At 39.8% G+C, this 14,936-nt stretch overlaps 1 protein-coding gene across 1 annotated transcript; it reads left to right on the top strand.

Moving 5' to 3' along the window:
• Positions 1 to 5,072: 5,072 nt before the first annotated feature.
• Positions 5,073 to 7,337, top strand: vamp2 (vesicle-associated membrane protein 2). The gene is made up of 5 exons (XM_070917699.1): positions 5,073 to 5,086; positions 6,261 to 6,360; positions 6,553 to 6,711; positions 7,106 to 7,181; positions 7,321 to 7,337. The coding sequence occupies exons 1-5, from the start codon at positions 5,073 to 5,075 to the stop codon at positions 7,335 to 7,337; spliced, it is 366 nt and encodes a 121-aa protein (XP_070773800.1).
• The last annotated feature ends 7,599 nt before the right edge of the window (positions 7,338 to 14,936 follow it).

The following is a 14,936-nucleotide window of genomic DNA, read 5'->3' as shown; positions in this document are numbered from 1 at the left end:
TAGTAGGTTCAATATGTAACTGGATGTTTGAGTGAGTGGATTTAACCTGTCAAGAGCTTCCTCCAAGTATCTCCCCCAACATCGGCATGATTATAATGCAACATGTTTTTTACTAGAGACACTGTATTCATGTAAATGAACAGTGGACTTTAAAAAAAAATTATACTTATTTATTCCTCTGGGGAAATGGGGTGAAACATGAAGCCAGCTGAGGCCTATCGATGCACAGATTATTGATTAGATCCTGTACCAGGTGACAGTTGCTTCCACCTTTCTGGGTTTACAGTATGGTACAGAAATTCAAGGGTAATGCACACTAACAAATTAAGAAACAAACACTAATTATCATTTCTATGTATTCCCTCATTGGCTTTACAGAAAATGCTAAAAAGACTTGAAATTAATCATTTTGTACAAAAAGTTAGTGAGGATGAATCATCTAAATAGATTAAAAAATATATGTCTCAGTCCATTCTTTGACTGTTTTGTAATGATTCATAGTTGCTTGGAAAACTCTGGAAGTCCCATCAGGGAACAGGAAGAGTCTCTGGCGCTCCAAGGGCCAAGCTTTAGAACATTATGCCTTAGTTATGTCAGACATTTTACAATTTACTATACTGAATGTAATGCAGATGAATAATAATAGCATTGCTCCTCAAACAAAAGGTTGGTAAATTGCCTTCAGGTGGGTTTACTCTTCACTACATCCATATCCACTATGAATGATAACCAGGCACCTACTGCGAAGCTCGCCACACCCCCTTTCGAGGAACGCCATTTTGTTGACATACAGACTTGCAATCAAAATAAGCCCCTTTATAGCGGCTTTAAACCCAAGCGTGACCATGACATGTAATGCCTGTAAAGGAAGTATGCGAAGAGTCCCAATAACACCTACAGATAAAACACAGCGCTTTGCATGGCATTAAAATGGTGTGTCTGAAGTCTCCGGCCACCCATTTCAACATGAAACTCGCCGCGATTGACGTCACCGAGCCATCTTTGTCCACCTAATCCAGGCGGCTGTTTATTACACCTTCATTACTGCACGGACTCCGACAGCGCCAGGCTCCAAAGACAGCCTGCAGGTGCCGCATCACCGTAGAAATAGGAAGAGGAAAGCGTTTTTTTGTAGCGAGGGGACACATCTCAGCGGCAGATACAAGCCAGTTCTCCTGGGCTATATAGGCAGGCAAACGCCACAATACCCAACCAAAGGGTGCCAGAGGGTAGAGAGGAGCGCAGAAGGCAATCCACATCCATCTGCCAGCCACTTAGCACGCGCTAACGTTTCCAGTCCGGATTTCAACACAGCTGTCTAGCCAATACTACCAGAAATATGTAAGTACAACGTCGTTTTAAAGCTCTTTTTTTTAATCCTGATTTTTTTTTAATGAATTCCAATTTCGTCCACACGGCTGGTGTTGGCAGGCTATATCTGCTGTTGAATGGACTCTTGTGTATCTTTGCCATCAAATACTGAGGTTATATCACGGGTGTCCCGTTCGACAGTATATATCACTGCCATATATCGCTGTTGAATTTCATTTCACAGCTCTCTTTCTCCGATAATATGACCCAAATGTTAATGTAGAGGCTAACGCGTCGGCCTAACCTTGGAGCAGACGGAGGCATCGGGGTTGATCTCTTATTAAACACATAATTAGCCTTGTTTTTTTTTTTTTGGCGTTTACACGGTAAACGAGCGCCGTGTTTGTCGCGTGCCTCTTTTATTTAGTCGTCTGGTGCTTTTCATTGGAGCCAGCACGCACGCATTTTTTATTCCAGTTTGGACTGGTTTGATTTGAAAAAGGACACCGTCTGCGCGATTACCCACGGGCTAATTAAAAGCACATTCACAAAACATCATGTACAATAACGCCTTTTCGTCCTCACTGGACATTTCCAGGCCTTCGTTTTTGTGTCGCTGAACCACAGGTGACGATTAGGCTAATTCTGGAAACAGCAAGGACACAATGTTGAACATTTAAAGCTTCGTCATTATTCGACGAATACTCTACAGACCGTCTTATAGACGATGATATTATTAGCTCTGAAGTAGGCTTAGGCCTAGTTTACGTGATATTTGCAACCTACAGCGGGGGGTGGGGATAGCCTAGCCTCCTACTGTATGTCGTCGATTGTCGTGCGAGGGCGGACAGCTATATATCGCCCCACATTTCAGGCTGTTTGTGTCCTCAGAGACAAACGAACCCTGTAAAATGTCTTCCTCAAAGTGCCTTATTTGTCGTTTTCTGTTTTCGGCCGCACATGACGAAAATATATTAAGGGTAGGCTAAGGAAAGATAGCCGTGACAACCTTTTTTTTAATTTTGCATAGCAAGCAGTTAAAACGTTGAAATAGCCTGGTGCCAACACACGACATGCCATTGCACTGTGGCAACACGTTTGTTAACATCCCCTCTGTGGGATACGAGTTACATTTGTCACCAAAATGTCGTTGTAATTGTTCATCCAAGTGCTTCAAATCACAAGGAACCTCCCCGCCCTCGAGTGACAGGCTTTACACTGTATTTACAGGCCCGTCGCGCTCGTCGTGAAAACGTGATGTTTTACAGGACGTTGTGTATTAGGCCTGGTGTGTCTGTGTACACGGCCAGCAATGAAAAGAGTGAGTGTTGTGGGTTAGGTTCCAGTTCAGCAACATCAAACAGAATGGGGAAGTGAGCCTGGGATCAGACAGTCTCTGGTCTGGGCTGCTGTGGCGCTGTCCAGTGCTGAAATGTCGCTCTCCAGTGCTCAAAGTCAGACAGCGTGCTGTTTCATGACAGTGACCCAACAAACACACATCCATTATGTTTCATCAGGATTCTTGCTAGTAGTTAGTTTAAATCAAATATTAAATGATGTGATGGTATTCTATCTATCTTATCTACATTTAGAGTATATAGGGTGAAAGATACGTGTTTAAATGACTCCTCTTTTCATCAGGGACCCCTGAACACCTTGCACAGACCCCTCAATGTCACAGGAGCCCTCTTTGGAAACCACAGGGCGAGACTATTTTTATAAGTTCTGTCTTGAAAGAAGGTTGAATATATTTAGATTTCATATCAAATCTGACATTAGCAGTGGACTGTAGAGAGAGGAGTATGAAAGCTTTCCAACCCAGCATGTTAGGTGAGCTGCCTTCTTCAGATCAGAGTGCGTTTTGCATTTTTGGTGTTTGATTGAAAAGGGAATTCCTGTTATTTCTGTTCTGTTGTTTACCCTTATGGGATGTGTTGAAACTGAAGTATGTGCTCTCTGCATCTAGTTACCTCCACACACACATTCACCAGCAGGAAGAGACAGTTTTTTTTTGTCAAAAGGCTGAAATTTATGGGCTAATGGTCTTTTTTGAGAGTTTGAGACAAGTGAAGTACGCTCACCAGGTTACATTCACCGCCAATACCTGTTGACTGCATCAAATCAAGAACTGTGTCAGTAAACAGGGATATTGCTATCCCATGTGCCATAATCAGTGGAGTATGCAGAGACCCAACTCAGTTTTCAATTCAAAGTAAAGATTATGCTCCTAAGTGGCACAGATTAGAAACAGTTGCCCCTCCTGGGTGTGGAGCTTCCAGTTCGTCCCTCCATCGAACACAGCAGGTGGCCTTCACAGGCTGTGGAAGCTGGTGAGAAATCTTGTCACTGCACTAGCAGCTCCTCCTGGTTGGTCGGGGTGCCAGTTCAGAGGTGATGATAACGTGAGCCTCTGCACACGTTTCACCTTTGTGGTGATACTCGTTGCTGGCAAGTGAAATGAAGCATACAGTAATAAAATGGATGTTATATAGTTTAGGCTGTGCATTTCGACAATTCTTTGTCAAATTTTTGCACCAGCACACAGTTGCTGATTTGCAAACACACTGTAATTATAGTATTATAATCACTCTAGTCTCAATAAATAAAATAATATATGTTTTCTACGTATATATATATAACACATACATATATATATATATAAATATATATATAAAATTCACTATTATAGATATCACAGGTTACCTTGAGTGTTTTATATTGCCAGTTTCTGTCAGGGCTGGTTGGCAGCACCATCAGGCCAACTATTCAAAAGGATTTGTTGTTGTCAGAGGATTAGTAATGTGTGAGCGTGTAAAGGTGACCTTTATACAGAGTTTCGTCTCACACTAGTAGTGTAGCTTACTTACATCTAACGCATATACCTCTGCCTTAGTAGTATCTTCAACATCACTTTCTAATTTTAGAAATAATTTCACTTTCTAATTTCATTGATTTATTTGTACTGATAGAAAGCAATATAGCATGCTGAGCTACTCCACACTACATGCAAAAGTTCAGCACTTTAAGCCTTTTCATAGCTTTTTTTAATGTGTCTGCTTCTACATCAAGTTGCAGAATGTTTAAGATTTAATTTTAAGATGTTAAGACTTTTAATTGATATGGGCACATTTTATTATTTAACTAATATTAGTAGGTTGAGATAATAGTATCTTATTCAAAATTATTTGAGACTAGCTTGTTGTTAATTTATCATTATGATTAATCAGTGGTACTGTTTGTGTGCTTGCTTTGTGTGGTATTAATTGTGCATGCTGTGCATTATGGTTTTCAGTGATGATATGATTTGGACATGATATGATACTTTAGTGGAGCCTGCGTCTTTCAAATTCACATTTGACAACTTTCCCCCGATTTATCCTGTGGAAATCACAAAAACCCATGTGAGGTTTTTGCAAGTTAGAAATAGAGATTAATGGAGTACTCATGCATCTTCATCAAGGACTAATTCTAGTCCCAGAATAAAACTAAATCAACTGGAAATGTTATTTAAAAAATTGTCCGTAGTAAAGAACTAGGCTAAATATTTGTTCTGGAAACAATCCGAGTAGGTGGAGTAATGGCCATGAATTGAATGCTATTGGTACCCATGTCTTGATGATCTCCCCTGTCCTTCAACTTCTTAATGTTTTAATGTATGTACAAATGCATTTAAAAGAAAAAAAAGATTTAAAAGTGCATTTCTAGGATGCTTTTTCCTTTCTAATTGTTAAAAACATACAGCCTGTCAGAGGATTAGGAGAATGATGCGTAATTGGTGAATCTGAGGAATTTGGAAATTCTGCCAGTTCTGTTCACTTGGGTAGGTTGTGGCTCAGCTGTTACATGCTACTGTGCGCTATGTTTTTGATGAGTCTTGGATCACTAATGATTTGCCTGTAGTTTTTGCTGTGTATCCTAAAGCTGTCACTCAACACTGGTTTTTGTTCATCTTTCATTGTTCAAGAAGAAGAAAAAAAGGAAACAGAAGTGACTTTGTGTATGTTGATCTACACCAAGTCTATATTAAATATAATATTAAATTAACATTCATAAGTTACTCTATATATATATTTTAGATATTTCTGGTATATTTGTTACTCCCACTGTAGTACATGTTAACATGAAGACGAAGACATTTTTCATGGAGCTTTCACTTGTCAGTGGTAAATGACACTCTCACCCAAACTGCCTGTCTCTCCCTGAGGTCATCATTGGTGCATAGTGCATCCAAAAGAATAGGTCTATGTAGGTCGCAATACAACATGACATGACAAATCAACTTGACATTTGCAGAGCCTTCAGTAGTTGATTCCTTTTGTGATAGAAGGTAATTATCTGGACTCAGCACTAAACATATGGAATTGTTCATTTGTGGGACACAGTTAATCTTCCAAATCCCACAGATTAGATCTGATTCTAACTTGGATCTCAATACCCACGTATAAATGTGAATACTACAGCAAAGTACCAGCAGTGTCTCCATCGCATTGCCATTATGTTATAGCTCCCAGCACTGTTCAATCCACAGCAAAACTCCACACTTAGCAATGAGCAAATATACTAACAACTGAGTGAGTTAAAAACAACAACAGTCTCCCAAATAATATTTTGTGAGCGCACCAACTTCCTTCCTAAAGTACATATGATCATAAAATATCAAAGAGTAGGGGTGGGGCAAGGCACACACCTTTAATGACCTTAGGGCATTAGTGTATATTTTAATCCAACATTTGAGCAGTATGTGTGTTAAAGCCATTTGTCCTGTCGTTGTCACCAATGAACTTTTAACTGAGACAGGCAGAATCATACACAACATTTACTTTCATGTAATCAATTAGCTGATAGCATTCTTTTTTGTTACTATTGTGTTGTTTTCAAAGCTTTCTAAACTTTTTCTGGGTGGGAATTCTTTATATAACCACTGAATATTTGTAATTTTTTGTCATCAGGTCTGCCCCAGCCGGAGCCCCTGCAGCGGAGGGAGGGAATCAACCTCCCAACCTCACCAGCAACCGTCGTCTGCAGCAGACACAGGCACAGGTTGATGAGGTGAGTGCACACCTCACTGCAAACCCAAAGTCATGTTGTCAGGCTTGAAACCATGATTTGGTGTGAAACTTAATAAACAACTTTCAATCATTATCCATAGCTATCAGTTCAGCTCCATCCTGTCGGATCTTCACACAGCAGTCATTCTGTCTTGATAGCTGACACTACATTGCACTGTGTGTTTTTCTCCAGGTGGTGGATATCATGCGTGTAAACGTGGATAAGGTTCTGGAGCGTGATCAGAAGCTGTCAGAACTGGACGATAGGGCTGACGCCCTGCAGGCTGGAGCCTCTCAGTTTGAGACCAGTGCTGCAAAACTGAAGAATAAATACTGGTGGAAGAATGCCAAGGTGAGGACATGCAGACGTGCTTACTTGAATAGCAAATACGTGTGTATAAAGGCTGCCTTAAGCTGTCCTGTTTACAGACAAATTAATGTTTGGCCACAGCTGTCGATTTCTGCTGTAGGCTTTACAGGCTGTAGGCATTTTTCAGGGACATCAGTATCACTGTGTCATTGGTTGTTTTGGGGTGTAAAGTCTACATATACTATCTACATCACCATGGGATTACACAATGGCATGTTGCCATCATGGCATTCATGCTGTGCAGCAATGTTAAAAAAAATACTGAAGACTGCCTTTGTTTTGTGTTTTTTGTGCTTTTATTAATTCATTTTACTGTAATTATGGTAAAACTTTCCTGCTCTTCTAATGACCTTTTCTGAAACTCCACTGACTACAGATGATGATTATTCTGGGAGTCATATGCGTGATTGTCCTCATCGTCATTATTGGTAAGAATCCTCTAAACATCAATTGTAAAACTGAAAAAAGTCTTTCACATATTCCACACATTTATACTGTATAAGTTGTTGTCAAATATTGATTTAATAACTTTTTATGCTAATGCATTACTGTAAACATTAACCTTTCTTTTTCCTTTCTTTCTTTCTACAGTGTACTTCAGCACCTAAGAAGAGTTGCTCCTACCCCAGTCTAATCCCAACTTCCTTGCTACAGAAAAAACCCTCAAATTGATTACAAAATTAACCATGAGAAAATAATTTATTATATATATCTCCCCGATTAGCCTCGATATAACACCCCTAAACCCTTCAGGGCCCCATGGCTCCCCCACTTCCACCACCTCGCCTCTGGACCCCCGTCAATATTTGTCCTGTGAGTGTGTGGCCCTGTCTCCTTTCTGGGTACTCTTGGCTTTTCTAACCTGCCATACTGAGAACCAAACACTTGTGACGATGCAACAACAGAAAAGGAAACAACGATTGGCGATAATTGTTACATAACTGATATATATAGTTCTTTGTAGAGTTTTATTCTGATATATACTGTTTTGTAGGTGTGTGTGCGTGTGTGTGTGCATTTTGTATTTTTTAATTTTTGTATTAATTTTACGTATGCTTCAGCGTTAAATACTGCCTATTAATCAAAGTGTGTATCTTGCATGTTATCATCATCCGTCTGTCCCCTGCTTACTCTCTCTTTTTGGTGTATCTTTGCACAGTGGAGTTAGTCTCCATTAGCGATTGATTTTTTCGAGTCCATCTGTGTTACTCGTGTCCACTACGACAGCCCAAAATAACCAGCCAGAGAACTAAAACTTGTACTAAAAGAAATATCAAGTTACAAAAATTTGAGCTATCACAAAACTGCCCTTGAGAATTCCCCAGGTTACTCTTACTTCAGCTCCAGATTTCTATAACTTGATGCCATCAAGTCTTAGCCTCTTTGCCGGCTTCCTGAGAGAGTTAACGCTCACTGATATTGATCAAACGTACAAATAATGCATGAATTGTTAAACTCAAATCATCATTCCCAGTCCTTTCCATCTGATCCTCCCATTATCTGAATGTCATTTTCTCTTTCTTCATTTCTCTCCTCCGATAACTTCCATCTGTAGCGTCCAGCCCTTTTCTGCCTCTCAGCATGCTTGAACACCTCGATTACTTCTGATCATTTTAATACTGCCATAGTACAGTTGGACCAATGTCTGTAGATGTTTCTATTTTATTTAAATATTACGTAGTGTCTTATTTCGAAAACATTCCTTCATTGCAGTCTAGTGCAAATGGTCTTACCGTAGCACATGTAAGTGTAAGTATCTTAAAAAAAAACAATACAGGCGATGAAACTTGTGTCGAAAAACATCGGTCATACAAACCATAGGAGAAAATAGTTATAGTTAATAGCTGTAAGGGTACATTTTGGATAGACAGGATTAGACTTTTATCTGTCCAAAAGATTTTCTTTAGTAATATTGGTGATGTTATCTTAACATTACACTACACGGTATACTGTGGAGATGTCATTAATGTCAAACTGTGGATTTGGGCTCGCAAAAAATAATTCCAATGCCAGGGGTTAAACTGGGGCCGTTGCATAAATTGACAATTGATTAATTTCCATAAAGCAAAGGTTAATTCTACGTGGACACTGAAAAGCCTTCGTCTCCAGTCACTTCTATTAGTTACTGTAGAATACTTCCAGTCAAACACGCCCTCACACTCTTAGCTTGTGTAGGGGGAGTGGCTGACTGCAGAAAAGGAATCTGTTTAAAATGCACAAACAACCTTGTTTTTGATGGCGCTGTCTGGCTGGTCACTAGCCTGACCAAAGGAGATCCTCGTGCAGCAAAACCTCTCCACATGAAGAGCACATAAAAAAAGAGACAATTCAGCCTTATTTGCAAAATCCAAGGAACAGGGACAGAGGCTAAAGAGGAAAATGTCAAATTCACACTTGAGTTTTAGTCCAGCAACTTTTGGGGGTAGGCTCAGAAGGGTCAGAGGTTAGTGACAAGAAAGCAATTATTCAAAAACTAGAAGCACTCCTTTGAAGAGTGTTTTGCTAGCGCAGTGGTTCTGTCTCAGTGTTTCTCCCTTATAGTTAAGGCCTTTTTTCTTTTTTAAATATAATAGATTCTATTTTTTATTATAGTATATTTTTGTGTGAAACAGACAGGTAAAGAGGAAGTGTGCAATCAGTACCATTTGCTGCCAACAGCAGTGAGCTCCTCTTTACCTTAGTCTGGTGTGTTTTTTGTAACTCAGCTCCGTGCGTTATACACTGCCAAGCAACAAGGGAGAGGCTTCTGTTGTTATTTCTGTCATTGGTGCCCTCGCTGGTCTGGTCTTAAACAATTCTTTTACATCTTTTGGCATTTACTCCTGTGCATACTACCCTTTTGGCTACTTCATGAGCAGGAGAGCAGGGCAGAACGATGCACTTGTTTTTTAATGCTCTGTCAGACTAAGGCCTTGTACACATAAACACGAGATGACAACCTTAAAAATCCCACAAAACTGCGACTGGCATTTTTGGGGATTTGAAAGCATTTCACCTTCAACTACAGAAGGTCTTTATTTACCGTCGTGATAAACCTAAGCTCTGAAATTGTTGGAGATCAGTTATTCAATCAAATCTCTGTCTCGTGAAACAGAATATTTTTAAGTGTGCAGGCCTGCATTAATAAATGCTTAACAGGAAGCAGCTCAGCTGGTGCATTACTGCCACTGATGCCATTGTTAGAAGACCTAAAATGTATAAATTTAGCTTTCAGATCTCACAGAAGGCTACAGTCACTGGGAAGATGTGGACACCACGTACAATATTTCAAAACAAGTGTGTGTAAAGCCTTAGTAGCCTTGTCTCTTTTCAACATGACTTTTTATCTTCCTCACCAGCTGAGACCAACCTGCCCCCCTTTGCTCAACTCAACTGATTCAGAATCCTACAGTGTGTGAGTGTGTGTGTCAGTGTGTGCGCAGGTGCATCTGTGTGTGTGTGTGTGTGTGTGTGTTAGAATAGCTCTGTCTTGGGAATATCCCCAGTTTATCCCGACAGATTAGGCCGCTTAAATCTCAGAGTGAGGGCACGTTGTTTCCTTGACCACTGAAGTACACAAGCAGAGAGGTTGCAGATCTGCCGGCCAGTTCTATTAGGAAGGACCCCCAACCTTAACAAACCCACTCCTCCCAGCTTCCCCTATGAGTTTTTCCTCCTAAACAGAGCAAAAGTAAACCGCAGAAGATTACCAAAGACCAGATTTCCATGCTTACGCTGCCAATTGCCATCAAAAACAAGTGGAGAGAAACAGGTTATCCAAACAATCCCAGTCTGTTTGAAATAGCTTATACCCTTACCCTATTTATCTACGATTACTGGACCTTTTAACTATTACACACTATTTACATGGTGTGTCAGTTTGGCTTGTGAGTGTGCCATTCTAACATATGCAAGTTAAACCAAAACATAAGGACCGCATGCTTCAGATCTCAAATACAGTCTCCCCCCCACCATGTGTATCCAGGTCTGAAGAGCTTCTCGAATCTGTAACAAGTTTTAAGACACATGATCCTATAACTAATAATAGCACAACTTTTCTTTTTTCTGTGTCTCCATAGTGCTGCCAAGTTCTAAAATGAAAAGACATATAAACTAACTATAGCTATTAGACATAAAGCAAAAAAAACGTTATAAAAAATCTGCATTGTTTGGTGTTGTAATATGGGGGTGTTTTGGGGATAGGGGGTCCTATATCCTCAGGTTTAAGGTATTAGCAATTTACCAAAATATATATGAGGACAAAAACTATATTAGCAAACTGTAAAATTGGGTTTTTGGCAATAGAAAATCATTGTAGGCTTACAAATGTGGTCATTTTAGCCATCCTGCAGGAGTTAACCACACAGTGGACTGAAGTGAAATAACACTACTGATTGGGGTAGGACTTCTGTGTTATCCATAAATCCAACTGTTGTGAGTGCTCAACCAATTTAGTCACAATGGTGAAAATGAAGTGAGTGCTCTCTTTTTCTGTTGCTTTATTGTCTGTATGAAAAGAAGTGCGCATATATTTTAACACCGTGGCACTTTTCCCTGTCGTGATTTGTTCATTTTTGGTGGGATGGAAACATGATTCAGTGGAGAATATTGTCTTACGTCAGCCTCGAGAATTGTTCAGGGATCTCAACTTAACGCTGTGTTCAGGTCATTTGGGGATGATCCAAAGTTGCCAACACGGAAAAGAAGTGTTCAGACCTTCTTCCAGGTTGAATGATAACGTGAACTTGTGATTCAAACTTGGAGGAAACCAGCAGAAAGAAAGAAAGAGACCAACAGAGGAGCCAATCCTTCAACAAAGCGTCATGTAATATGTACAGAGTTTATTGTCACCCCCAAATGTGATGATTGCAGCGATAGGAGGGAACCTGAGTCTCTGAATGTTCACTGGATGGCTATAAACATACAATATTCTACTTAATATATGTTTTATTTTTGAACCGAATATTGTGTTTTTCTTTCGCATCGATTTAGTAATAACTCCAGATGTCACTGAATTGTTTGTGTGTAAGCACTAATGGGTAAAGGTAAACTAAATGGGGAAAAAAAGTATTTTTACCTTCAATTGTCCAGAATGCTTAGAATGATTCTACAGTTTACATCAGATTGCCGTTTGTATCTACAAGATCTATTTTTTGTTTAAATCTGTTTATTTTTGAGGAAAGATTTTGATTTCTCTTTGGGACTGGGGTTTCTGGGATGAAGGCCCATATTGCCCCTGGTCACCTGGCCTTACAGGAGGGACAGGACCGGAGGATCACGGGCAATGTGCTCGGTTTTATTTGATCTCTTTCTTTTCCCTTTGCTTTTCTTTATTGATAGATTTATTGTGCTGTCATTTGGTATGGGATTAGAAACTAAGCAAGGTTGACTCAACGTAAAGGAGAGGAGACTGAATGAAAACTAAAGTACATAAAATAATTGTAGTGTAAATCTATCAATGTCTTATTATATTGATGAACATCATGAAATATATGTATATTGGAAAAACAGTACCTATGACAACTTGTACTTTTGTGTGTGCTTCATGTGTTTTGTGGGTGTGCAACAATGGGCAGATGCAATTTTGACTGCAATTCTGGGACCTTATCTGACCTGTATGAATAAGCATAAATTTATTATCAATACAAAGATAAACCTCTTTCTTTGATTTATCCTAATTACATGGAAGTGTGTTTCACTTACATACATGGAGACCAGGAGCCATAAAAGTGCACATGTCTGCATTGTCCAGAATCACTTCAGACAGTTTCTATAGTAACTGACCTCCACATCCTGCCTCACACTAACACACACACACACACACACACACACATACCACAAGTCTACACCATTCGTCCACACAAATTGTGTGACAAAGCGTGCACTCAGTCCCTCTATCTACTGTTCAGTCTATGATCCCCCTCTGAGTATGAAGAACCATATGTGTTGGAAGTCACGATAACAGTGAAACTTTACCACACATTGTCATTGAAATCTATAAAGCATTCAAATTATCTCAGTTTAATGGTGTATGTCGTCAACATGTGCATGCAGGATTTGCACATCTCTGCATAACAGTGCAGATCTCACAGAGAAGCATGATTAAACCTGTGCAGTTCAAAGTCGTTATTAGAGGACCGTATCCTAACATTTCACCGCCCCACAGTCATGCAAAATGATGGAGCAGTGTCCTGGTCTATTCCATTGCTAGTCTTTCACCAGTAATGGTAGTCGCAGTAGAATTGTGTGGTATAAGTGGGGAAAAACGCTGTAGGTATGTAACTAAAGGTTTTATAAGAGTCGCTTCCGGCGACTTTTATTTTGAAGTACACAGGATGGCTCCATAGCTCGTATCCGACAACCTGATAACTACTGTACTTCCTGTTTCGCTTTATCTGCACTTCATAATGAATAAGTTTCATATACACTGTATACCGTATAAACCGCCAGACATAGACATAGCTAGCTCTCGAAATGCAAGAAAACACGAAAAGGAAAGGTTCATTTAGTGCATTATTAGCTTGTTTTTTCGTGCTGTCTTTCTGTTGCTCGGTCAGCGCAAAACCAAACACGCTTCCCCCGACTGACTGACTCACTACACCAGTGCACTGATAACAGTTGAGCCACAGCTCACCAGACTTCCGGTGTTATGACAGTGTGCGCCACCCACTCAGGGTGAGCTACCAGCAGCTATAAATAGGATTAAATGTGGGGTCGCTCATTTTGTCAGGTAGGAAATATCTATCAGATTCACTACGATAAATATGGTTAAAAGTAGACATGTACACACAAACACACACACATTTATTCACTTCTATCTATTTATTATTATTTGTTATCTCACAAGCACACGCACTTCTTCAAGAAAATGTAACTTATGTTTTTCTATTTTTTTTTGCTTTCAAGCAAGTGTAATTTTCATTTCCATTTGCAGGGACAGATTTCAGACAGTAATGATGTGCCCAGACAAATATCGCACTGCACCTGAGGAGAAAAATAGTGGTCAGACATTTCTCAATAGAGGATAGAAGACTGAGAGTAGTTCAACATATTTTATATAATCAACCATTTACAGGGACAGAAATTACCATCATACTATCGGTTTCATGTGAGACATGTTACATGTAACAGTGGACTTAAATGCATTTATAATGAAGTACTGGAACCATATATTATCCTCTATCACTAGAAGCACCAATAAATCTTTCAGAATGTATATTTATACCATTCACTTTGCTCGTCTGTCTGGGGTTTTAAAATTCTGGTCTGCACAGGTTTGATTGTTGTTATTGTGGAGAAGCTCTGTTGTTGTTGTTGTTGTTGGCTGCATAAAAGCGCACGAGCTCCTCTCCTTTTCAGGTAGTTATAAAGCCTTGTTCATGTGTACCTTATGTTTAAAAGCTTTTTAAAAATTAATTTACAGTTATTATTATTTTGTTATGTGTTCTCTGTTCAAACAACTCAGAATAACTCTGGATGTGCACAACCTCTCCTTTTTATTCCACTGTTTGAACCATGGCTGCGGCCTCAGGTCATTATATACTCGCACAGTTTCTCTTTTAGATTAGATTCAACTCAACCTTTGGACCAGACATTAATTTCAAAGCATAATTAGTAATTAGCTCTTATATAGAACTGTTGATGAGCTGTCTGAGCAGATGTCAACCAGATTAAATTCAAGTCAGAGATGCCTTTGAATATGAAAACAGGGGTCAAACTGAGAGTGGCGTTTTGAATCCAGAGATACTCAGATCCACTTTGCTGTCAAACCAGCTGCCTTGAATATGGTCTCAACATTAGAACAGCTTTGAGCTGGCCGGTGACTCTTCTCAGCAGCCCCCCATTCTGCTTACTTTCTCAGTCCTACAAATGTATGTTGTATAGGTTCCCAATGCTGTAAGACGTTGGTGTCCATCAGTTATGTGTGTAAATGCACCAGTAAAACAGGCTTATATTATATTTTCCAAAATTGTTTTTTAATTCATAAACACAAAGAGGAGCAGGGAGGAGAGCTATGAAGAGCAGGTAAGTACAAAGAGGCAGAGGGGGAATTCTGAGGAAAGCCATGAGGAGTCAGCACCCTCAACCTCAGGCCTCGGTGTCTCCACAAGCAGGAGCAGGGAGGGGGGATACAGGGAGTCTGCTGCATCAAGCTGGCTGGGTCTTTTTGAGTTCCCAAGATGATCTGATGACAGCGACTCTGGTGATGACGAACAGCCCTGTTTGCT

The sequence above is a fragment of the Enoplosus armatus genome, chromosome 13 (genome assembly GCF_043641665.1).
Source record: "Enoplosus armatus isolate fEnoArm2 chromosome 13, fEnoArm2.hap1, whole genome shotgun sequence".
Lineage (NCBI taxonomy): Eukaryota > Metazoa > Chordata > Actinopteri > Centrarchiformes > Enoplosidae > Enoplosus > Enoplosus armatus.
Note: the sequence above shows the minus strand (reverse complement) of the source record. Positions and strands in the feature narration are given on the sequence as shown.